The sequence below is a fragment of the Engystomops pustulosus genome, chromosome 4 (genome assembly GCF_040894005.1).
Source record: "Engystomops pustulosus chromosome 4, aEngPut4.maternal, whole genome shotgun sequence".
NCBI lineage: Eukaryota > Metazoa > Chordata > Amphibia > Anura > Leptodactylidae > Engystomops > Engystomops pustulosus.
This window is the reverse complement of record NC_092414.1, coordinates 160,168,873-160,192,961: the sequence shown is the minus strand read 5'-3', so window position 1 is coordinate 160,192,961 and position 24,089 is coordinate 160,168,873. Positions and strand designations below refer to the sequence as shown.

Genomic DNA, 24,089 nt, shown 5'->3' with positions numbered 1-24,089 from the left:
GGAGGACACAGGAGGTGACAGCGCTTGTACAATGGTCACAAGAGCTTACAATCTATAAGGAGGAGGGGACACAGGAGATGACAGTGCTTGTACAATGGTCACAAGAGCTTACAATCAATGAGGAGGAGGGGGACAGAGGAGGTGACAGTGCTTGTACAATGGCCACAAGAGCTTACAATCTATGAGGAGGAGGACACAGGAGATGACAGCGCTTGTACAAAGGTCCCAAGAGCTTACAATCTATGAGGATGGAGGGGACACAGGAGATGACAGTGCTTGTACAAAGGTCCCAAGAGATTACAATCTATGAGGAGGACACAGGACGTGACAGTGCTTGTACAATGGCCACAAGAGCTTACAATCTATGAGGAGGACACAGGACGTGACAGTGCTTGTACAATGGCCACAAGAGCTTACAATCTATGAGGAGGAGGACACAGGAGATGACAGTGCTTGTACAGTGGTCACAAGAGCTTACAATCTATAAGGAGGAGGACACAGGAGATGACAGTGCTTGTACAATGGCCACAAGAGCTTACAATCTATGAGGAGGGGGACACAGGAGATGACAGTGCTTGTACAACGCTCACAAGAGCTTACAATCTACCAGGGGGACAGCAGCCACTACATACCAGGCAACAAGTGGTTAAGAGTGTGAGAGCAGAGACCCGGGGGAAGGGAGCACTAATCACTTATCTGATCCTGTGCTGGGAGAGAAGTTACAGGTCAGACACAGCGCTGTACGGGCTCGGCTCCTCTCGGGCCACTTACAAGCGGGGATTGTCAGTGATTTTCTCCTCCCCCTCTCTCTCTCCACTGCTGCCATAATTATCATGTATATCTGTGCCCTGATATACATGATATACATCAGAGCTGGCAGAGCGCAGGGGTGCAGCCCTCCATTCCCTCCAGCAGTGGAGGGCTGAGAAGAGGAGAGGAGCGCAGCGGCACTCAGCACAGCCGCTGCGCTTCACTGTGAAGGGCTGCGCTTACTGCCAGCATTAGCTGGCAGAGCGCAGCCAGATGCCCTCCATTCCCTACATCTGGACTATAAGACGCACCACTGTTTTTTCCCCATTTTCTGGGGAAAAAAAGTGCGTCTTATAGTCCAGAAAATACGGTATTTATTGATATCTAAGGACTAAGCTTGTTCAGACCTACATAAGTTGTCCAATTTTTTTTTCCCTGTAGTGATGCTCCCCATTGCTTAGAACTAGTAGCAGTCTTTTAGAAAGAACTAGTACAGTAATTGACTACTTCTAAATGCCAGGGCCTTATGGTCTGCCATAAGTGGTTGATTTTGTTTTAATATTTAATTGTAATCTGATTAAATGGATTGTAACTTATACTAAAGTCTTCACTTGTGTTATCCCAGGAACTTGAAGACCTCAGGAAACAAAGTGAAGTGATTCCACAGCTGATGATTGAATGTGAAGCTGTGACTGAAAAGCTTCAGGTAAGAGGCATGATTTTACTTCCAAAATTGCATTTACAAATTTATTCATACGAGCGGGATTCACTGGTTTCACTGGTTCTATTGATAATCGCGGTTGTCACACACCACAGCAGACACATATTTTGGTGTCCCTTATTCACACCCTTGTATCATCACTGCCTTTACAAATTATATGTCCCCTTTATGTGTAACCAATGGTCTGCATGTTACAAAGCAGAACAAGAACTGAACTGACTGATATAAAGACCCTTTAAAAGGATACATACAGGAATACTGTATTTCCATAGCGTCCCCCATGACGGCCCCAACTGGAGGATGACCCTTGACCTCTGTAGGGACAGGAAGCAGAGAGGTTAAATACCCCACCCCGGCATCCGTACACCAGTGGCTTCCTGTCCCTACACAGGGCAGGTAGTAGAGAGAAGTCTCTCCTCATCCCCAGTAGTTGGGACGGTGAGGGGGGACCAAAGTGGCGCAGGGAATCGTCCCTTACCCTAAGGCGGTCTCGGCCTCGATCGGACTTCGGTCCTTTCCTCTGCCACAAGCAGAGACGCCATTTTCTCCGGCTCTGCCCGCAGCTCTGCGCAGCTAAGGACACCCGGAGCGTGTCCATCGCGGAAGTCACGTGGACCGGCCGCCGTCCGACTCTGGTGACGACTTCCGCCGGAAATGACGGGACCGGATGTGACGTCACGATGGCGCGACCCGGAAGCAGGAGCGTGGAGCGGTAAGATTCAAAAGCGAGATAGTCATGTTGATCTGAGGTCTAACAGTTGCTCGTATAGCCCTACTCAAGCATCGCTGAGATCGGACGCTATTCTAGGCATTTCCAGCCATTAAGGTCGGTTACATGCTGTATGGTTGCCTCATATGTGTCTAGTCAAAATCCAGGTCTATATACATGTGTGTATTTTTCTTAGGGACCTGTGCAGTATATCCCTCATTTGAAGATACCTCAGGTACTTCTTCATTTTGTATTCCACTTGGTTAAAAGCAGAATTTATCTCACCTTCTGTTAAAATGTTTAGGCTTATTCATACCAGTGGTCCCACAATTGGGAATATGGAGACGCATGGCATGGAGGCTTCGAGTCTGGATCTCTTATCCTTGAACCCTGTAAGTAGGGTTAATTAGGGATAGGGTGGTGGGTCACCCACATATCCCTGTATTTTCACATAGGGTCCGGTTAGGACTAATTACTTCTCCCTCTCCTTGGTAGGATCCCAGGGAAAAGGAGAAGGATAAAGGGAGAGCTAAGGATCAGTCGAGCGCCAAGAGAGTCGCTTCAAGGAAGTGCAATATGTGCTCAGAAAAGCTCCCTGCAGACTACAAAAAACCAGTCTGTAAAACTTGCGTGGATAACCTACTCAGGGAAGAGAGGTCTTCTTTCGTGGATGAGATGCGTAGTTTTATCAGGGATGAAGTTAAAACATCTATAGCTTCATCTATGACAGCCCTTATACCTCAAGAGCCTCCGCATAAAAGGCAACGAGTTATAGAATCCATGTCAGACTCCGCATCGGACTCGGAAGGGACCAAGGAATCTATGGACATGGAGCCAGGACCATCCAATTCAGCATGTAAAATGGAATCTAGATATCTACTAGCTTCAGAAGAACTGGAACCGCTTCTAAAGGCTATGAGGGATACCCTCAAGATTGAGGAGATAGAGGAAACTAAATCCATTCAAGATGAGTTGTTTGGACTCCTTAAAGTTAAGAAGAGGCGAGTGTTTCCTATAAATAACACTCTTAAGGAGCTGATTCTTGAAGAATGGAGAGAACCGGAAAGTAGAATCTCCATTTCTAGAGAGTTTAAGAATCGTCTCTCTTTTGATGAGACAGAAGCAAAAATTTGGAACTCTACCCCCAAAGTTGATATTCAAGTCACCAAAATGACTAAAAAGACGGATCTTCCATTCGAGGATGCAATTCAGCTAAGAGATCCTCTGGATAGGAAGGCGGACAGCCTTCTAAAAAAGACATGGGAGTGTGCCATGTTGAATCTAAAATCTAATATTACTACGACATCTATGGCGCGCACTCTGTTCCATTGGGTTACAGAATTGGAAGGTCACGTTAGAGACGGCACTCCAAGAGAAATGTTATTGGGCACATTCTCCACTTTAAAAGCAGCTACAGCCTTCATTGCAGATGCCTCAGCGGAAGGAGTAAGAATAAGTGCCAAGGAAGGGGCACTGTCAAATTCAGTTAGGAGATCACTCTGGCTTCGCCAATGGTCCGGTGATTTCAGGTCAAAATCAAAGTTATGTGGAATTCCATTCGAGGGGGAATATCTTTTTGGTTCAGAACTCGACACGCTTTTGGAGAAGGCGGCGGACAGAAAGAAGGGGTTCCCGGAGTCCAGAAGTAACCCCAGGAAACAGCCCTTTCGGGACTCTAAGGACAGGAAACAGCCCTTTAGAGGGAAAGGCAAGCAAGGAAGATGGAGCTACCCTAAAGGAGGGAAAGGAAGAGGCTTCCTACTCAGTGCCAGCAACTCTACCACGGCTTATAGAAAGCAATGACGCCAGGGTGGGGGGAAGACTATTAAAATTCCACTCTCAATGGACTCAGATAACATCAAACCCCTGGATACTAAGTATTCTTCGGGAAGGTTACCATTTGGAATTAACCTCTCTTCCTCCCAGAAAATTTGTTCTGACCGAGCAGCCCTCGGAAAATCTCTCAAACTCATTATGGTTGGAGATACAAAAACTAATTCGACTGGACGTCATCATCCCTGTAGCTCAAAAACAGTTAAGAGAGGGACACTACTCTCCCCTCTTCTTAATAAAAAAACCGAACGGTGCCTTCAGAATGATTTGCAATCTGAAAAAATTAAACAGCTATATACTCTATCGAAAATTCAAGATGGAGACCGTGAGCTCGGCAGTCGTTCTGATACAACAAGGAGCGTTTATGTGTACAATAGACCTGAGAGATGCATATTACCATGTGCCGATACATCCAAAATCTCAGAAGTTCCTCAGATTTGCAGTTCGATCGCCTTGGGGAGAAGAAGTCCACTACCAGTACAAGGCACTGCCCTTTGGGATTTCTTCAGCCCCAAGGACATTCACAAAGATCATGGTCGAGGTAATAGCTTACCTGAGGCAGAAAGGGATACTAGTCATCCCCTACCTGGACGATCTGCTAGTGGTGGCCAGTTCAGAAAAGGAGCTAATACACCACCGAGATGTTACAAGGACAATCCTACAACAGTTAGGATGGATGATAAATTGGGAGAAATCCAGACTAGTCCCAAATACAAAAGTCGTGTTTCTAGGAACTTTGTTGGATTTGATCCAGCAGATGTCCTTTTTGCCACCAGAAAAAGTAGCAAGACTGAAACAACAGATTATGACGTTTCAAAAAAGAAATCATTGTACAATAAGGGAGGCCATGAGGATACTAGGACTTATGACATCCTCCATTCAAAGCGTACAGTGGAGTCAAAGTCACACCAGAGCCCTTCAAAACTGGGTTTTGACCTCCTGGGACAAAAATCCCCAACACTTGAATCAGAAAGTTCGGATATCGAGTGCAGTCAAGCAATCCCTGGAGTGGTGGACAAATACTTCAAACCTGGGAAGAGGAGTGTCATGGCATCCCTGGCCAGTGATAAACATCCAGACGGACGCAAGTCAGTCAGGTTGGGGAGCAGACATAGCAGGGCGACCCATTCAGGGGCTATGGCCATCGTCAGTCAGATCCCGTTCCTCGAACTTTCGAGAATTAAGAGCTGTCCTGGAGACCTTGAGAGCCAGCGCTCAGAGCCTGAAGGACAGACATATAAGAATTTACTCAGACAACACCACCACAGTGGCGTATCTCCGTCATCAAGGGGGTACCAGGAATCCAGATCTCCTCAGTCTCTCAGACAGAATATTTGCTTGGGCAGAAGCCAACATCTGCTCTCTCTCGGCCACCCATCTAAAGGGGGAAAAGAACTTAATAGCAGACTATCTAAGTCGTCAGACTATAGACCACAACGAGTGGTGCTTGAACGAAGACATCTTTCTACATCTCACACAAAAATGGGGACAACCAGTGACAGATCTCTTTGCCTCCAGCAAGAATACAAAGGTTCCCCATTTCTTCTCTCTGGAACCAAATACTCCGTCTTGCCAGAGGGATGCCTTCAGTCAGACTTGGAGCGGTCCTCTAATGTACGCTTTTCCTCCTATACCTCTCATAGCGAGAGTGGTTCAAAAGATCAGAGAAGACCAAGCGAAGGTTATTCTCGTGGTTCCCTGGTGGCCAAAGAGGAACTGGTTTCCGTGGCTAGGGAAGATGGCATTAGAAGAACCTGTCATGCTGGAACCAGTAAACAATCTGTTATTCCAGGGTCCGGTTTACCATCCAAACCCACAGGCTCTCCAGCTCTCGGCGTGGATCCTGAAAGGAAGTTGCTGATTGCCAAAGGACTGTCAAACAAGGTAATTTCTACACTTAAAGCAAGCCGCAAACCAGTCACCCACAAAATCTATGCAAGGATATGGGGAAAATTTGTATCCTTTTGTGGCAGGACTCCTCCTAACCAACTATCCCCTAATATTTCACAGGTGCTAGACTTCCTGCAGGCAGGATTCGACAAGGGCCTTAAGACGAGTTCCTTAAAGGTCCAGATTTCAGCCCTCAGCGCCTTTTTTGACACCTCATTAGCAGAAAACAGATGGATCCAAAGGTTTGTCAAAGCTACTGCTAGGCTAAGGCCACATATTAAGCAAAATATCCCAAATTGGGATCTTTCATTAGTGCTAGACTACCTCACAAAAAGGCCGTTTGAACCTCTCGAGACGGTTAAACTCAGAGAATTGACGCTGAAAATTTCCTTTCTCATAGCCATAACAACAGCTAGGCGTGTAGGGGAAATCCAGAACTTATCAATTAAAGAACCATATCTTAGACTATGTGAGGATAAAATTGTGCTAATGTTAGATAAAACCTTCACACCTAAAGTAGTATCTTCTTTTCATCGTAATCAAGAGATTGTTCTACCTTCCTTCTGCCAGAACCCAAAGCATGCCAAAGAGCAGGAGTGGCATACACTGGATGTCAGAAGATACCTGCTACATTATCTCGAAGAGACCAAATCCTGGAGAAAGGACGACAACATTCTCCTACAATTTAGAGGAAAAAACAAAGGCAGAAAAGCTTCAAAAGCATCCATCGCCAGATGGATCAGAACGGTCATCAAAGAAGCTTATGACGCCAACAACCTGGACATCTCAGGGACTATTAGGGCCCACTCGACCAGAGGGGTGGCAGCCTCCTGGGCGGAGAAACGTGGGGCCTCACTAGAGGACATATGTAGAGCAGCTACCTGGTCTACTCACCTGACTTTTGCTAAACACTATAGGCTAGATGTCCAAAGTGCTAGAGACCAAACCTTCGGAAGGATGGTCTTACAAGCTGTTGTCCCCCCCTAATTATTTAATCTGGTACATCTCCAGTTGGGGCCGTCATGGGGGACGCTATGGAAAAAGAATTATTCTCACCGTTAATTCGGTTTCCATTAGTCCACCATGACGGCCCATATATATTTCCCACCCTGTATTTTGATTAAGTTAAATTGCCTATTTGTTATGTGTGAATTGATAACATACAATAAATGGGTTGCATCCAAGGCCGGTGTAGTTATTTGGTAGCCACTGGTGTACGGATGCCGGGGTGGGGTATTTAACCTCTCTGCTTCCTGTCCCTACAGAGGTCAAGGGTCATCCTCCAGTTGGGGCCGTCATGGTGGACTAATGGAAACCGAATTAACGGTGAGAATAATTCTCTTTTTCTTGCATATTCTAACTAATCATGACTCTATTTTATTTTTTCCAAAACATATTGTGTTTACGTTAAGTTAACACAGCCCCTCCCCACAGCATTTGAATTGTGTTTCAAAAGGCAATTCAAATGATACATGTGAACGCGGCCTCAAAGCAAACCTTCTCCTGGCTTGTGCTGGGTGATGTAATATAATAGTAAATGGGTGCTAAAGCAATGAAGGGTATGACCCTGGTATCATAGTTTATACAGTTGAAAAAAGACACATGTACATAAAGTTCAACCAAGGAAGGGAAGGGATTGGATGAGGAAGGGATTTATGGGAAACAATTATATATAACATAACCATCAATGTTATTTAGGTGTAAAAAGGCATCTAGACCCTTCTTGAAGCTCTCTGCTGTCCCTACTGTGACCTACTATTCCACAAATTGACAGTTCACATAGTAAAAAAGTCCCGCTGAGAATTGCATAAAAAATTGAGATGACCAATAACTCTGACATGGGATAGGTATGTCTGGAAAGCTTTTAAAGTGCCCCACACAATGTTGTTAAGCATTTTGGGAACTAGAAGACTCCCTAACTCTTTCCTTTCCGTGGGCTCGGCTTATATTGAGCGATGATTAGGTACATTTGATAACAATTTCCCAAGCTATATACTCAATGAAGCATCTATACACTGTGTCCTTTTGACAAGTAACCTTCTCAATGGTAAGACCATTTCTAATGTATATTTCCACATTTCTAAAGCAAAGACTTGTCCAGCTGACTGTAAACCAGTCACGTTTAATCATTCATGACCTTGCTCAATAATTTACCATCTGCGTGGAAAGGTGACTTACAATTAATGTGTTAATAAGGTTTTGGGACCTAATATCCTGTAATAATGCATCTCATTTAGCGTTTATTCAATGTGTCATTATGGATATCACTTTGCCACTTACTAGCAGAATTTCATACCTTGTGCCACCTCAGGACAGTTTGAGCAGCATTAATCCATAACCTTGAGAAGTTCCATTTATTCCTCTGAAAAATCTATCTGCACGTGTTTAAAAATAGTATTTCTGGAAAGAAGACCTCTTCATCTTCATTTAAATATGGCATTAAGAGGATTTTAGACTAAATGCTGTCACATTTTCTCAAAAACCTTGAAGTGAGCGGAATGGTTGGCTGAGAATCCATCTAAGTAGCTGGCATAGGAAATAGAAGGTTGTGTCATAATTAGACCATTACATTCATGATGGCTTTCACAAGAGCAGAGCTGTAGTGCCCTAGACGCTGCTATAATAGACTAGTATGTTGCTGTACAAGAATAATTATATTTTGCTCGGGGTGCGCTGACATCCCTATGGGCATGAAAAGTCTATATTTTTTTAATGCTGTTATTCGTGCCTCTCAGATCGACTTGCAGTGTTAAAATCTTTCACCCCGTTTATAGAGCACATTGATCTTGGGGCAGAAAAGCAACATTCCCTGATTTCTGTTAAAGGGGTTTGTTCATGAAAGAAAGTTCACATTGTAATCTCCCAGTGATGTTTGTACAATAGAGGTCATTTTTAATCCCCCCCCCTACAGTTTTTTTGCTGTTTTAGCGTGTGGGCAGGGACTCTCTAAGCAGACACTTCATGATTACTCTTTGCTATGAGATGCTGTGTGATGACAAGGTGGTTAGATTGTCATGGTTCAGGGTTTATCTACACTTTTATTTAGCTTCCGAACATTCTACTAGTATCTAACACATAGAAAAATAGATAAGATAGATCAGAGATGAGGGAGGATGAGATTCATGAGATGGATATAGATGGACTGATAGAGACAGGTTGGAATTATAGCTGTGAAATGCTGTATTTTTGTTAATAACAGGGAATTAGAGAATGTGTTTTGTTATCGTCAGTATATTTTAGAATCTTGTTTTCTTTAAGTTGCACATATTTTCGTGATTACAATTACAGTATTACATTTATGAGAAGAAACCCATAAATACATGGCTGTAGGGAAGTACAAGTACATTACTATAAATCTTATGTTCCCAAGTAGAGGGAACAAAGAGGACTTCTTACAAATCTGGAAGGAGAGTCTGAATAGTATTACTGTAATTGGACATTTTAACATCAAATATGCTTTTTACTGACCCCAATCAAATCTTTCTAAACTTGTTCATAATTCTTTTTACAGCATATTTTCTAGTATCAAGCTCTTAACATGACCTGAAAAATTCATGCCCTTGATGTTTTACACCTCAGATTCTGCAGCTTCAATGTAGTTTGAGAGAAGGGGCTCCTTCTGTCAAACATCAGTACTCCCACAAACAAATGGCAATACATGGCAGATGGTGGCCTAATGAATGCACCCAGGTCTGCCATCAATATGTTTGGCCGTGCCCACAAATGTTTTGTGTTTTTATGCGGCTAATGCATGTCACCATGTTTTTCTATTGGCTCATGCCCATGGCCATTGTATGCACTGTGTCAAGAGCAAGCCAACTGCCTGTGCTGCTAATTCTAGAGCAGATGCAATTCTAGCCTTTTTCTAATGTCTTTGGCGTGAGTGTGGTCCATGGTCTATTGTTTGTGACCTGCAAATAACATGCATTCGTGGACTGTGCAAACAGTCTTTTTATTTACAGCACAATTTATAATAATTATCTTTAACCCCCAAATTTTTCACAAGTCGGGGGTTGTCTTATACACACTGGGTGAGGGGGAGCACCTTATTGAAGCAACATTCAATAAGGTCCCCCCTGCAGCAAAAGTGCTAAAGCTCATACAGTCCTTAAAATAGTAGCAATGAAAACGAACAGCTTTATACACCAAAGTATGCTAAAGTCATTATCACCAGAAGAAGGCAAAATGAAGATTTTTTTTTTTTTTGTACTTGTTTTTTTTTTATTTTTATCATACACGTGTAAGAGAGGTCTTGTATAGAGATGAGCGAATATACTAGTCCGAGCTTAATGCTAATACTTGGAACGGCTTCTTGCTTGGACGAGTATTTCCCCTGCTCGAGATCGAGTATTTAATTAAGAAAAGATCATTTAAGTGAAGAACACATTGAAAGAACACAGTGAGGAACACATTGCAGATGTTCGTGTACATCTGCTAACTTATCCGAAGACACGTGTGCAGAACGGTGTTCTTCACAATAGTATGTGAAGAACAATATGTGTGAAGAACACATTGAAGATGTATGGAAACATCTGCAATGTGTTCTTCAGTGTTCTTCTTTCAGTGAAAAATGCTGGAGTCTCCCATTGACTTCAATGGGGTTCGTTATTCGAGACGAGCACACGAGCATCGGGAAAAGTTTGTCTCAAATAACGAGCACTCGAGCATTTTATTGCTCGCTTATCTCTAGTCTTATACAGTACAGTACATCCCAAACTCTCTATTTTAACTGGAAAAGTTGTGGGTACTCTTATATGCCAGAAAATACAGTATATAGCACCATTATATTTCGTAGCCCTTTTACAGATTTCAAAATACAAAAGGTGTTTGACACATTACAAATGGTGAATCATTCTAAATCATAAGATGTTATGTTATTAAGAGCAGTTTCACCAACAAACGTCAACCACCTTTTTATTTGAGATAATCTATATTTTTACCTGCATGGAATAAAATTTTGAGATTTTATGTTTAGTTTTTTGTGGTTAGACTGGTTGAGCTCTTTTTCTTTGGACCCAATTACCTGGGACAGCCCAGTGATTGCCCTCCCTCCATGCATTGACTCTCCACGTGTGTCCTTAAATTCCAGATACCAATGGATGTATGGTAATCTGTAGCCAAACCTTTTTCTACTTTTGTGTATATTTCTTCAGATTAGTTACGGTACATATTTTTTAATCTGTGGAATGTGAATTTACTCCAAAGAATAAAGGGAAATACTTACACTCTTTGACGCGAAAATAATTCTTCTTAGAAGGTTCTGCCATTTTTGGCCACATCCATTGTTTATATGTTCAATAGAATCACAGCTACAGCATCTGTGGATTAAAGATTGCCCATCATCCTCAACTGTGCTACATTTTTTTTCTGGCTGTTTCTCTTTAGGCTTTAAAATAAAATGTTCAGCAACTAAAAAATAATGATAACTATAAATCTTTCTCTTCTCCTGTGTGCAGTAATCATACTGTGTCCTGAAGAAACTATAATGACCCTAAGAGCTGTGTTCTGCCACAATGTCTCATGTGTGTAGAACCTGGACATAAATTATATTGTAGATGTAAAATCAGATATGGAGAAAGTGCAAGAGTGAAATAATCTATTAAATATTTCTAGTGCAGATATGGTAACAAATGCATTATGCACAGTGTCAGACTGTGATGCCATGAGCCCACCAGTAATTCTTGAATTTTCAGCCAGTCATATTTTGGCCTCCACATATGTCAGTCATTTACAATTCAGTGCCCTAAGGGTACATTCACACGCCTGTCTGTGGGGATGTATTTGCGGCCGCATATACGCCCCCTTAGACGGCAATGGTGGCCCAGGGGCAGTACGGTGCAATCCACGCTGTTTCCGTGTGTGCAGCCGTGCGCCGCTGTTTTCTATGGAGGAGTCACCTCCTCCTTCTCCTCTCTATTGCACTCCTGGCGAGGAGGAGGAGGAGGTGGCCCCTCCATAGAAAACAGCGGCGCACGGCTGCACACGCGTGGATTGCACCATACCACCCCCGGGTCGCCATTGCCGTCTATGGGGACGTATATGCGGCCCCAAATACATCCCCACAGACGGGCGTGTGAATGTACCCTAATATTTACCCTATATAACACAACTCGCCAAGCCCTGCCTCCACATCAAATCTTCCTAGCCTCTGCATATAACAAAATTACACTGTGACACTAATATTTATTTATCCAGAGGTTGTAGAATACTGTACCCACAATAATGTACCCATAATAAATGAAACCATTTGGGTACAAAATTGATTAACCCCATGAATGGTCATTGTTGCCTGAGTGTCCAGATCAATTTTTGACGCTCTGCTATGTGTTTCTTTACTATGATATCTCTGGAAAAGCTTTACATATCATGAGCATTTTCACTTTTTTTATCATGACATGTGAGACTTTATCTTGAAAGGATAATTTTATTAAATTATTTTTTTTCTTCATAAAATTTGCCACTTATTAACTACAAATGTAAAATAATTTTTTTTTTTTATAATTTCTTTCTATTAAAGTTTAACTTTTGCCAAATAAGTTATAAATATGTACAGCATTATTCCATCACCATTTTCCAGGTTCAGCTATAGATGTAGAGGGTGCATGTACTAGGAAAGTAAGTCTTTCCTGCAGCTTCTTCTACATTCATAGGCACAGAAACTATTGAACCCTTGCACCTAGAAACACACTTCTGGTGTCATAGTGAACAAGAAAGTCTCCCCTTTTAATTCCCTTGTGATGTTTACACAGCAAAGTTGCTAACCCTTTACTTACTTTACTTACATTGGGGACTTTCTAAGCAGACACGTCATGATTCCTCTGTGCTATGAGATGCTGTGTGCTGGCAATGTGCTTAGATTATCAGAGTCCAGGGTTTATCTATACTTTTATTTAGCTTCTGAACTTTCTACTAGTATCTGTCATATAGAAAAAGGTTGATGAGACAGATCAGAGATGATGAGATCCTTGAGATGGATATAAAATACAGTTACACTCTCAGCTCTGCTAACTTACCTAATCATTAAAATACACAGTCAACTCTGCTGTACAGACCTTATCTGTCTGTAGCTAGTAGAGTTTTGCCCGTAGGAAGTGTCTGTGTCTGAGCTAGTCTTGTAATGCAGGGGGCAGAGGCAAGAGGCGGTGAGCAGAGAAGAGGAGCTATTCATGAAAGGGTCCAAACATGGTAAGAAGATTTACAGTCATATCTAGGGACAATCAAAATTATAATTCCAACCCTCTCTGTCCTGCTTTTCACAACTGTGAAATGCTGTATATTTGTTAAGAACAGTGAATTGGAGAATGTGTTGTTTTGTTATCCTGAGTATATTTAAGAATCTTGTCGTCTAGGGGAATACCCTTTTAACCGAACCAGAGAAGACCCACTCTTAAAGTTAATTGGAAATGGAAAGCTATACATAAAAATCTAAATGTTTTAGTACAACTATACGGGTGGATATCTCTGGTTGAAGCCCATAATCAAACCATATATTAAAGGCGAGATTCCCCTGTTTGTCTAGGTGCAAGGGTTCAGGAGATATGGCTATTTGAAGTAGTTTATAAACGTCCTTTCTGCACGGTGCATGTGCACATAGGACATATATAGCCGTATTGCAGTCGTGAAGGAGTTAAGTAGTATATGGTTTCCATATTATGAATAATTTCTCTCCAGACGCGATGGTCACATGTGCTCAGTGTGAACCTGCTCTAGTATATGAAGAGCACAGGGCCCTAAGGTCAAATCTGTCAATTTTGTTGTTCTCTGCCAGCTATGACTTAGGGCTGTATATCTGCCCGAAACACGTAAGCTGCTGTTGTCCCCCACCATGGGATGTTTTGTATTATCCATGCTACAATAAAGAATTGAAACGACAGTGTTTGGAGCTTGGCTGGACCTTGTACTATTTTCGCCTCAAGTTCTCTGCCAAATGCCAATTGCTCTGCACACATTTGGGCTGTAAAAATGTTGCCACCGCTCATATTAATCCTGACTGAGCTGCACTACCTGAGCACTTCTGAGGGTTGTAGCCTATTTTACCTCTAGGGGTGATAGACCAAAAAGTATAAGAACATTGAAATGGTGTGTGGTCACCTCCTATAGAACCACTCCTTTATAGGGGTTGCCTTGCTAATTGCCCGTCATCTCCCGTTTTCTGTTCCATTTGCACGACAGCAGGAGAAAATGATTCCCAATCAGTGTTGATTCATAACTGGGACAGGTAGATTTCACATAAGTGCGATTGGCATGAAATCACCTTGTGGTGTTTGTGTTCCTTTTATATTTTGCACAGTGTAGCTAATGTATACAAAAATTATAATTAACAAAATATAAAGTGGAAAAACCCACATCATCCTCGCCTTCTCCTGACACATCTAGTAATGTCATCGCAAGTGTCTGAGCGCTTTATATCACTGTCACATGTTCATCTTGTCATCATTACTAGATATTATTAGAATGTCCCTCTTTTACAGGATAATAGTGTAATAGCTGTTTACCTATGGATTTACACTAAGAATGAAGGGATTAGATTTTATATTCCCTGTAAAAGTGCTTAAGTGTTTTAAGAGGCGAAACCTTCTATTTTCCTGCTCAGTACTAACATTAAATGTAGTATTGCTGTGCGTAGTATGTACTCTATGTGGGAGACCTACTGTATTATTAGGTTCAGCTAATGGAGTAAATTCTAGGATTCCAGCATTACCTGCTGCTTATGTCTAAAAGCATTGGCACATTGTTTCCTCTGGAGAATCGGTTGTCTGGATCATTGGAAGCACTTTATGTAAATAATTTATTTCCTATGAACATGATGACATTTGCATTCAACACATTATGCGCTTTTGGTAGGTTACAGCTGAATTATTGTCATTATTAAAACAAATGGCCAAACCGGATCTGTGCAAAAACTAATTTTACTCTTCCATCTAACTACTGCCATTCCTTTTGTGCTGTTACTTAACAGAGGATTTATTGGATGTAATTATCACAATACTGGAGTAATGAGAAATTGCATTAGGCACATGAGCTCTGACTATGACTAGATTTGTTTCTTTGTGTAATGGCAAAGAGATGTCTTTTTGGTGTAATACATTGGAGTTGAATTAGAAAGCCAGAGGCAAGGGCAGGGACCCTGTCTATGGAGACCTGTTCCCAGGTGTAGCTGTTATAAGAGAAGTAGTGTCACTGTAATCACAGGCTCCATGTCTTCATTGGCTGAAATCCAGATGATGTCCGCATTATTGACTTCAACAGAATCTGACATGGCACTGTATAGCAGAAAGCCTGAGGCCTAGCGAGGTTAGGAGCACTGATTTAAATGGGTTTCAACATACTAAAAATGACAAGAGTAAATTCTTCTTCAGTGCCAGGAAAACATGAGATCCAAACCAATATTCAGTTCAGATACAGGTCTCCTGTGCATGAATCGCTAGAAGTATAGGGAAAGGATATGGGGTAGCACTCCCCTCGTCTGATTTCACTTAGCTTATGTGTCAGCTCTACATTGACAAGGGGTAAGAACCCCAAATTATCCGTCTGCAGATTGGTGTCAGTTCCTTTTTGTATTTTATTTTTTTTATGGTTTGGGTCCTATTTCAAGACTTGAAGAGGGTAGTCTGATCGAATGGCGCACTCAGAGGTATTAGTAAAAGGTATTTTATTGACAATTGATTTTATAAGGTCTTTCAGTCACAACACGTTTCGGGGCGCAAGGACCCCTTTATCAAGTGGAAAAGACTGCGGCACCAGTCTTTTCCACTTGATAAAGGGAGGGCGGGCCGTCGGACGATCCGACGGATTCGGACAAACCGCGGGATTTAACTTCCAAATTGTGTCGCAAGCCAAGCACTTACATGCACCGAGAGGAAGATGGTGAACTCCGGCGGACCTGAGCGGGGAAGCGACAGATGCAGGATATCGGGCGCACGATCTAAGTGAATTGTGGCAGAGTGCATTCTGGACAGACCATGCACTTTCGGGAACTCTGAGGGACCAGGTAAGTAAATGTGCCCCATTGTCTATGGTATTGTCAGGAAGTAGAAAATCTATGGAAAGTAGCATCAAAGAATATGTTATGTGGGAAAATGTGGTGATAAATGTGTGGAGAGGAATCGTCCATTATCATGGAGAAAAGCTATTCCAAGACTTGTCACAAACATTCTTAAAGGCAAGAAGTAACTTATAGGAAATCTACCTTCCTAAAGGTAGATTGCGGAACAATTTTCCGATTTCCATCAAAGAAAACTAATTGGCATTCACCATTTTCAAAGTAAAATGCATAACTGGCTCATTATGGAAGCAGGTGTTCATTTATTTTTATGACTTGCCTGTCTATAGAATATTAAGTGAATAGTCAGCCACCAATTAAATTGGATGCTCAACATTAACATTTAAGACCTATGCAGATTCATTGCAAGATATGTGAGTTGAGCTGCTATTACTTTGGTTAAAATATTTCTGCTCGGCAAAACTCTACTTGTCTACATACAGTTTTCAAAGTACGAACTAAACTGTATGTTGGCAACTTACCGTAATCTCACATCCAGCTTTCGGTCCTGTATACCACTGACAGGTGAGAGATAAAGGAACCCCATGAAGCCCAGCGTTTGTTCAGGTTTTTGCATTTCCGTTTTTCACTCTTCTCCTTCCACAAGCCATATATTTTTTATTTTTCTGTATACAGAGCTACAGGATTTTTAACTACATGACAAAATATGACGTGTCTAGTGGCACCATTTAATAGTATGTGCCGAACGATAAAAAAAATTCCATATGTGGTGGAATTGGCAAAAAAATTGGTTTTGATGAGCTTTGTTTTTACTGATTTCACTGTGCATACCAGATGACACCTCCACTTTTTCCTTAGTACGATCACAGAGATACCAAATTTGTGTATATAATAAATATATGTATTATATGTCTTAAAAATTGAAAAAAAAAAAAACTTTGCATGAAAAAAAACTCATGTGTTGCTATATTCTGACACCCGCAACTTTACAAATTTTGGAATACCAATGTCAATTTGGAACCCCCCCCCCCCCCCCCCGTTATGGCATTCATGGCAGGGAGGGATCGTTTTTATATTTTATCTGTGTCCTAGTAGGAAATGGGGGGGATTTTTTATAATTTTAAAAAGTTCTTTTTATTTATTTTTTTTTTTTCAAGGAAGCTACTAAAGGCTCTAGGTTACCTGGAGGTGTCAGCTGTTTAATAAAGCTCACACACTACTCGTATGTAGAGGGCTCTTGAGCTCGCTCGACACCACCTTGAAAACGAACAGCCCACATAGCACCTTGACAGACCGTTATTTTAACTGTTTACAGGCCGTCCCTGTTTAATCGAATTTCTTCGAAAGCTAAATCGTCAAGTGAAATATTTTCTAGGTATGGAGGGTCCTCAGGAGATGAGTTACTCACTGCAGGAAGGAGAGCAGAAATCAGGCAAAAAGAAACTACTTTACTTTATGAACTTAAAGGAAACCTACCAGTTGTAGTGGCAGGTTTCCGATGGCAATATCGGGCACCAGCTCAGGGTGAGCTGGTGCCGGAGCTTATTTTAGTTAGTGTTTTAAACCGCGGTATCGCGGTTTAAAACACTTTTTAAACGTTATAGCCGGCGCAGGCAGGTACGCGCTCGGCGCTTACCGTGCACGCGGCTCTCATTAACTTCCTATGTAGCCGCGTGCACGATAAGCGCCGAGCGCGTACCTGCCTGCGCCGGCTATAACGTTTAAAAAGTGTTTTAAACCGCGATACCGCGGTTTAAAACACTAACTAAAATAAGCTCCGGCACCAGCTCACCCTGAGCTGGTGCCCGGTATTGCCATCGGAAACCTGCCACTACAAGTGGTAGGTTTCCTTTAATGAAGTATACTACAAAGCTTACTATTCTTCCCTACACTATTCATTTCTGAAATAGAAAAATTTGCTTCATATGTAGCACTCCATCATGATCAGTTTTACATCTTCGCTGTGCAGTCTTGAAACGAAAGAGTTAAAACACCATACTAACCACCAAGCTCTGTAATTTGGAATAGAACTCCTTTCGGTTTTTTGTACACCATTTACATTATTCAAAGTGTGAACCAAAACATACCACTCAGTGGAGATTGTAGTTGCTGGGTCCAATAACAGCTGTTGTACCTGATGCCCTGATAGGTTTGGTTATGCCCTATATATTATATTATGTGTAAGGCTGACTTTGCTTCCTAACGGTTAATAAGATAAATTGAATATGGAAAAGCCTTATTGTAACCATCTCTTTTTTTTTCTTCTTTTCCTTCTTCTTCTTCTTCTCCCCCCCCCCCCCCCCCCAGGATGCTGAGCTGAGAAACCAAGACCTAGAAGATAAAGTGAGAACACTGAGGAATGAGGTTGAAGAAAGTAAACATAGACAGGGCCACTTGAAATTGGAACTCAAACACTTCTTGAACATACTAGATGGAAAGATTGATGATCTGCATGAATTCCGTCAAGGACTTTCTAAACTAGAAATCAATAGCTAGAGTGAGGTGGATTGTCTTTTTATACACCCAAGATCTGTACTCAGCAGCAGCAGGAGACGGAGGGCTGGAGGATGCTGGGTTACTTCTGATTTGTTTGGATTGCTGGTATCAATTTAGTCTCTTAACAACCAGTAGTGGCCTAAACCTTTTGAAGCCATTTTTTACTCTCTACAAAACCAGAGCCATCCGCGTTTTACAATGCAGGACTTAAAAATGTAAGAAAAATAACTATGAGATACCATATGCGGTGTTCATATCTACCAATCACTAATCCTCTGATTCTGAAACAATGGATGGCATTATAAAAAAAAAAGGTTTGAACAAAGGGAATTGCACCATCTTTTACGTCCTCCAGTCCCGCTACTCACAAAAATGTTGAAATTGCAATAAGAAAAAGCACATAAAAAACCCTGAACCAGGTTCAGGCAGCAATATTAAATCTAATAACATGATGGTAATGGCAGAGTGAAATGTTTCTCCCACTCTTCGTGATCCGGTCTTGGATTTAAAAAAAAAAAGCGTGAACAAACAGGGTTATCAAAACCTAAACTGCCACAGGTTACTTCTTGTATTGGAGTATACCTATATTGGTTATAAGAAAATATATAGAGGTCTCTATTAAGGATATTGTATGGAAAATAGTGGTAAGAAGACAAACATGCCGTTATATTTAACTTTACATGGGTCATGGCTATTTATATTATATTTATCATGTCATTATCATATGTTGTTCTAGTATGGGATATATTTTATTATAAGGAAAAATATCTCGGAGTCTATTTTCATAGTGTGGAGCTTACACATAGGAGAAACTTCTATAGTATGGGTTGAACTAGAAATAGTACCGCATAGAAAAAAGTTACACTCATGAATATTACTAATTTAATCTATAGTTTATTTCTACAAAACGTGTTGCCTGGTTCTTCCCATATAATGGATGTTTCCACTATATGCAGATAATAATCCCACTTTACTAGTTTTATAGGCCTCTTCTCGGGCAAATGAGAAATAATCATAAATTTGCACAAGACAAAAAAATGCACAGTATGCTCTTCCACTAGATTTCTACGCTTAGAAGTACCTTTTTAAGAGTTTGACCCAAACACTACAAATTTCTCAGTGGTGTTCCGGGAACTCTTTATCCCAGTTTTGTAGCTGGCATGATGGGACTGCCATGTTAATGCCTTATATATATGGAACACAAGTCTAAAAAGTTGTATACTTTACCCTTAATTCTTTAATAAGGGTTGTTCTGTTGTGGTTGGTCTACTGATCTTTTGTGAGAAGTGTATATAAGCCATGGCTAAGAATGTCTTTACTTGCACAGACCTCAAAGTTTCTAATTCAATGTATACAGGGCTGTTCCTCAAGAAACAAACTATAGAGTATTCTGCCTCATTGTTCTATAATGTAGTTTATATTGTAATGAAAATAAAATGTTTGATGAAAATGCAATTGTTTGGTCGATCCATTACCTGGGATAACCTAAACCATATATACTCAGAGAACCTTTAACCACCTTCACCAACTTCCAAACTTTTTGTCTTTTACTAGGTGCTGCTCTGCTTATTTCAACGAATTTGGAATTTTTGCTTTGCAAAGCATTGGAGTTGATGTATGTGATAAAAGTTACACTTTAAGGCTGAATTCACATGACTGTGTGGGGGACGTATATACGGCTGCACCGTACATACTTCACCATAGACTGCAATAGCCACACTGAACGGTCCGGTGAGCGTGAGATTTAAACAATACAAGACACTGAGTGCTGGTTACCGATCGCATATGCGTATATCAGGCCGTGGACACTACCACACGCTTTGATTCCACCTCTAAATGGAATCAAAGCTATAAGTGTGACTGTACCCTAAGAAGCTCTGAATTTGCCACTCATGTTCTTTAAGTGACGGATCTAGTAAACTACTGTTTGGTGTCTGCCAGTTGTGTTCAAGCATTGTTGTATTTAAAACTGGCAACAGGGTTAGCCCTGAATAAGCAAGAACAATGATCCGCAAAATTTCTGTTGTACAACATAGTGGTGATTGTTGAGTGTAGCAAATAAGAATACTCTGCAGATTTGAGATAAGAATATAATTGGGCTCCATACAACCCCAACTGGTGCGTTGATGCATTATTCAGGAGCCATGCAGCCTGTAGTGAAATCCGCATTTGTTTGAAAAGACTGTCATGTCCATTGGTTGGTTCATGGTCTCTCTGCTATGCCCGATTCTGGTAGCACCATGGTGAGGGAGCAATATTGTAAATGGGAGATGATACTGAGTCCCTCAATTTTTTTTTTTTTACTCATTGTTGCCATGTGTCCCAAAAATAGCCACTCTCCTCCCGCCGAACCTTTGTCATTTTGTGTCCCCCGTGTATCTTTCTTCTCTAATTAGGTGTCTGTCACATTCTGTTCTCTCAGCCCTCTCCCTTATAGAGCTATAATTTGGTGCCCCATCCTACTTCTCCATCCAAAACTAACCTGCTTCATGAAAATATAAAGTTATTTTTTTTTCTCTAGTAGAGGGGGCCCAAACGTTCTTTATAGCCATTTTGCTGATGAGTGCCAGTCACAGATGTAACCTTTGACTATATGAAAGGCGGCTGTATTAACCCATGTCACTTCTGTCCTGAGGCATGAGATGAAGTGCCTGTCATTGTGAATGGTGCTTATATTCTATTGGGCCTTGTGCGTGAAGTAGTTAAAATAGACTTTATTTTATCCAGATTAAAAAAAAAAAATAATGCATCACTGCAAGGATACACAAAATCCTGAGGAAGGATGTAATGAAATCACTTTCAGAAAGATGAGCACTGTCAGTAGCATTTCTGTATAGATTACATCTTCTAGGACTGTACGTTGTAATGCATAGAGCTTCCAGGATATAACTTAATAAATGTAATTCGGGCTGGTAAGTGCTTGAAGATTTCCTGCAGGTGCTGCTATTATCGCATTTGGAACTCAACATTTGCAATTCGTAGAGCCACTTGTTTTGCAATGATCCACATCTGAAATTTCCAGTCTCCACTTAAGCAGCTTATCCAAATCTATAGTCTATCACAACATACCAGCTAGACTGAGCGGCATTGACTTGTATTGCAGAGCACTCCCTCCTGAGCCAACTCCCATTTCTCTCTCCTAGTTACCTTGGCAAACAATGATTGCCCTGAGCCTTGGGGACCACAATAGAAATGTAGTGAGTAAATAGTACAGTAGATAAAATATATTCCTTTAGTTCACGTACCAGGCATACCCATTGCTTCACCAAATAGTTTAAGTAATATTAATTTTTAATTGTTTCATGTATTTTAATTTAAAGGGAACCTGTCATCAGGAATTGACCTAATAAACCACTGCCAGTAGGTTCTCAAGCAGATGAACATCTTCCAGATTTTTTTTCATGGGCCAGGTTGGCAGAGTGTTTAGCGCTGAAGTCGAGCTCTCTCCATATGCGCATGGAGGTAGAGTAGAAGGGCGCAGTGGCCGTGCCTGTGTTCTTTTGAAAAACCAGCAAAACTACAACAGGTAAGTTTTGCCTGGCAGCTGAGCAGCCCGCTAGAAACATCGGGTCGCCGAAGCCTCTTGATGTATCTGACCAGGCATGGCCGCTATCATATGATAAATCTCCCCCATTTTGTACCAGGCATGCTGGAATGATCAGCCCGAACGCTCAGAGGTTGCTTGTGGGTTTTAGGTCTTAGGGATTAGGAGTGATGAAGATAGACAGCTGAATGCTATGCCTTAGCAACATTCTCAAACAGGGCCGGCGCCAGCACTGGGCATACCTGGGCAAGTGCCGGGGCCCAAGCCTGCTGGGGAAGTCTACATAAGGCTGTACATCAGGAACCCATGGGGGTGAGAGGGAATGTTGATAATGAAGCCATTAGTGTGAGGGGGGCTGTTTTGGGTTGATAAACAAGGAAATATTGTAGGGTACAGGAGACTGTGCTGGTTTCCATATTTGAAATGCTGACACGTGATTTCACTACACAGGGGTCTACAGAGGCTCTGTCGCCCAGGGGCCTACTGAAACCTGGAGCAGACCCTGCTCCCATACTATAAAATGGAGTGGAGGGACACATGATCCTACTGCTGCTCCATCAGTTTGTGAGTATGGGAACCTTGTTCGCCAGATTCCAGGGGATCCCTTTATTGTGATAGTTAAACCCTCACCGATCAGCTTGTTATCCCCCGTCCTGTGGATAGCTGATAACTGACAAACTTGTTAGAACCCCTTTAATTGCCTCTCCTCACTGAAAAGACGTGTCTGAAAGAGCTGAGCCTGCGTTTCCTCCGGGGAGTCAGGAGGAATAGCTGTCACCCAAACCTAAGACTATGATTACACGGACATTATTATATCTAACCATATATTCCATATAAGGACGATCACAAGTAAGACACTCCTCTACTTCCTAATTGTGCATATTATAGAGGTTTAATCGTTAGGTAGCGTCTTGTGTTTGTTTTGTTACATCAAAGAATCAAAAGTTGTTATTCTGTAGTATCACATAGGGGCACCAGGGCTGGAAGGTTCCTACAATATCAGGTCATCCTGTTGCAGCAGAATTCTGTAATAATCTTTGCTGTCTTGTTCGGAGGCGTCCATTGCCGTCAGGGATGTACTGCTGAGATGTGACTGTAGTCTGCCATCACCGAGGGCCATGGTATCCATAGTAACATTGGCTGCCAGGATCAGACTGATCTCTGATTAGTGCCCTCTCACTAAAGGTGTCATTTACATTACCCACAGGCTTTGGCTGGAATACATTGACAATTCCCTCTCTAATAAACTGTTTTGTTAGGGCATTTGTTTTACCATCATACATAAACTCTCCATTCACCTTTAGACACACAAATCTGTTACCTGAAACAATCTGACGTACATAGATACAAGACAGGTTCTTCTATACCTTCCTCAAAAAACACCAAATATATAAATGAATCATTAATGCAATTAAAAACAAAACAAAATAAAAACCCTGCTGCTCGAATCTGCCAGACATGTCACTGGAAATGAAGCCTTTCAGAGGAGCTTTCATTCTCTTCTGTCACTCTTATTAGGAACCAAAGTAGAGAATAAAAAGCAATTAGCACTAGAGGAAAGGAGCAACTATTATATATCTGGCTAATTAAATACTAATGTCACATTGTGCTGAAGCAGATTGTGCCACTTGTTTTTTTCATTCTGTATGTTAACTCTTCTTAGACAAATCATGTAATCTTTTCCTGAACATATTCTTATATATTTTGTACAAGCCTGTTTACTGATGATCGAGAAAGCAAGATCTTCATTAGAGAGATTTAAAGGGAACCTGTCAGCAGAAATTGACCTAATAAACCACTACCAGTGTTGCCAACCAACTGAACACCTTCCAGATCATGGGGGAGGCGGAGATTTTTACAATGAAGTCAAGCTCTCTCTTCCTCAGAAAGCCCTTTCACTGTAATTGATGGTCCTTCATCTAGAGATATCACTAAGCAGATCTCCTGAAGTCCGATACAAGATGTCAATCGCAGAGGAGGAGGAGTTCCGAGCTCCCCACCCTGACTTTAGTATTAAACTCACTGCCTCCTTGACTTTATACAACCAATTTACATCTCACTTCAAAGTTGATTTTCTGAATGATGCCATCACCCAGGACCATGAAAGAAAGCAGAAGGCATTACAATGTTTGACATTTGTTGG

At 41.6% G+C, this 24,089-nt stretch overlaps 1 protein-coding gene across 2 annotated transcripts in view; it reads left to right on the top strand.

Annotated features, from left to right (window-relative positions):
• Positions 1 to 19,857, top strand: part of HOMER2 (homer scaffold protein 2) — a 109,962-nt gene extending 90,105 nt beyond the window's left edge. For both annotated transcript variants that reach the window (XM_072148328.1, XM_072148327.1), the window contains exons 8-9: positions 1,376 to 1,456; positions 18,214 to 19,857. In XM_072148328.1, the coding sequence (XP_072004429.1) occupies positions 1,376 to 1,456; positions 18,214 to 18,402 (270 nt within the window). In that variant the 3' untranslated portion in view covers positions 18,403 to 19,857. The remainder of the gene's footprint in view (positions 1 to 1,375; positions 1,457 to 18,213) is intronic.
• The last annotated feature ends 4,232 nt before the right edge of the window (positions 19,858 to 24,089 follow it).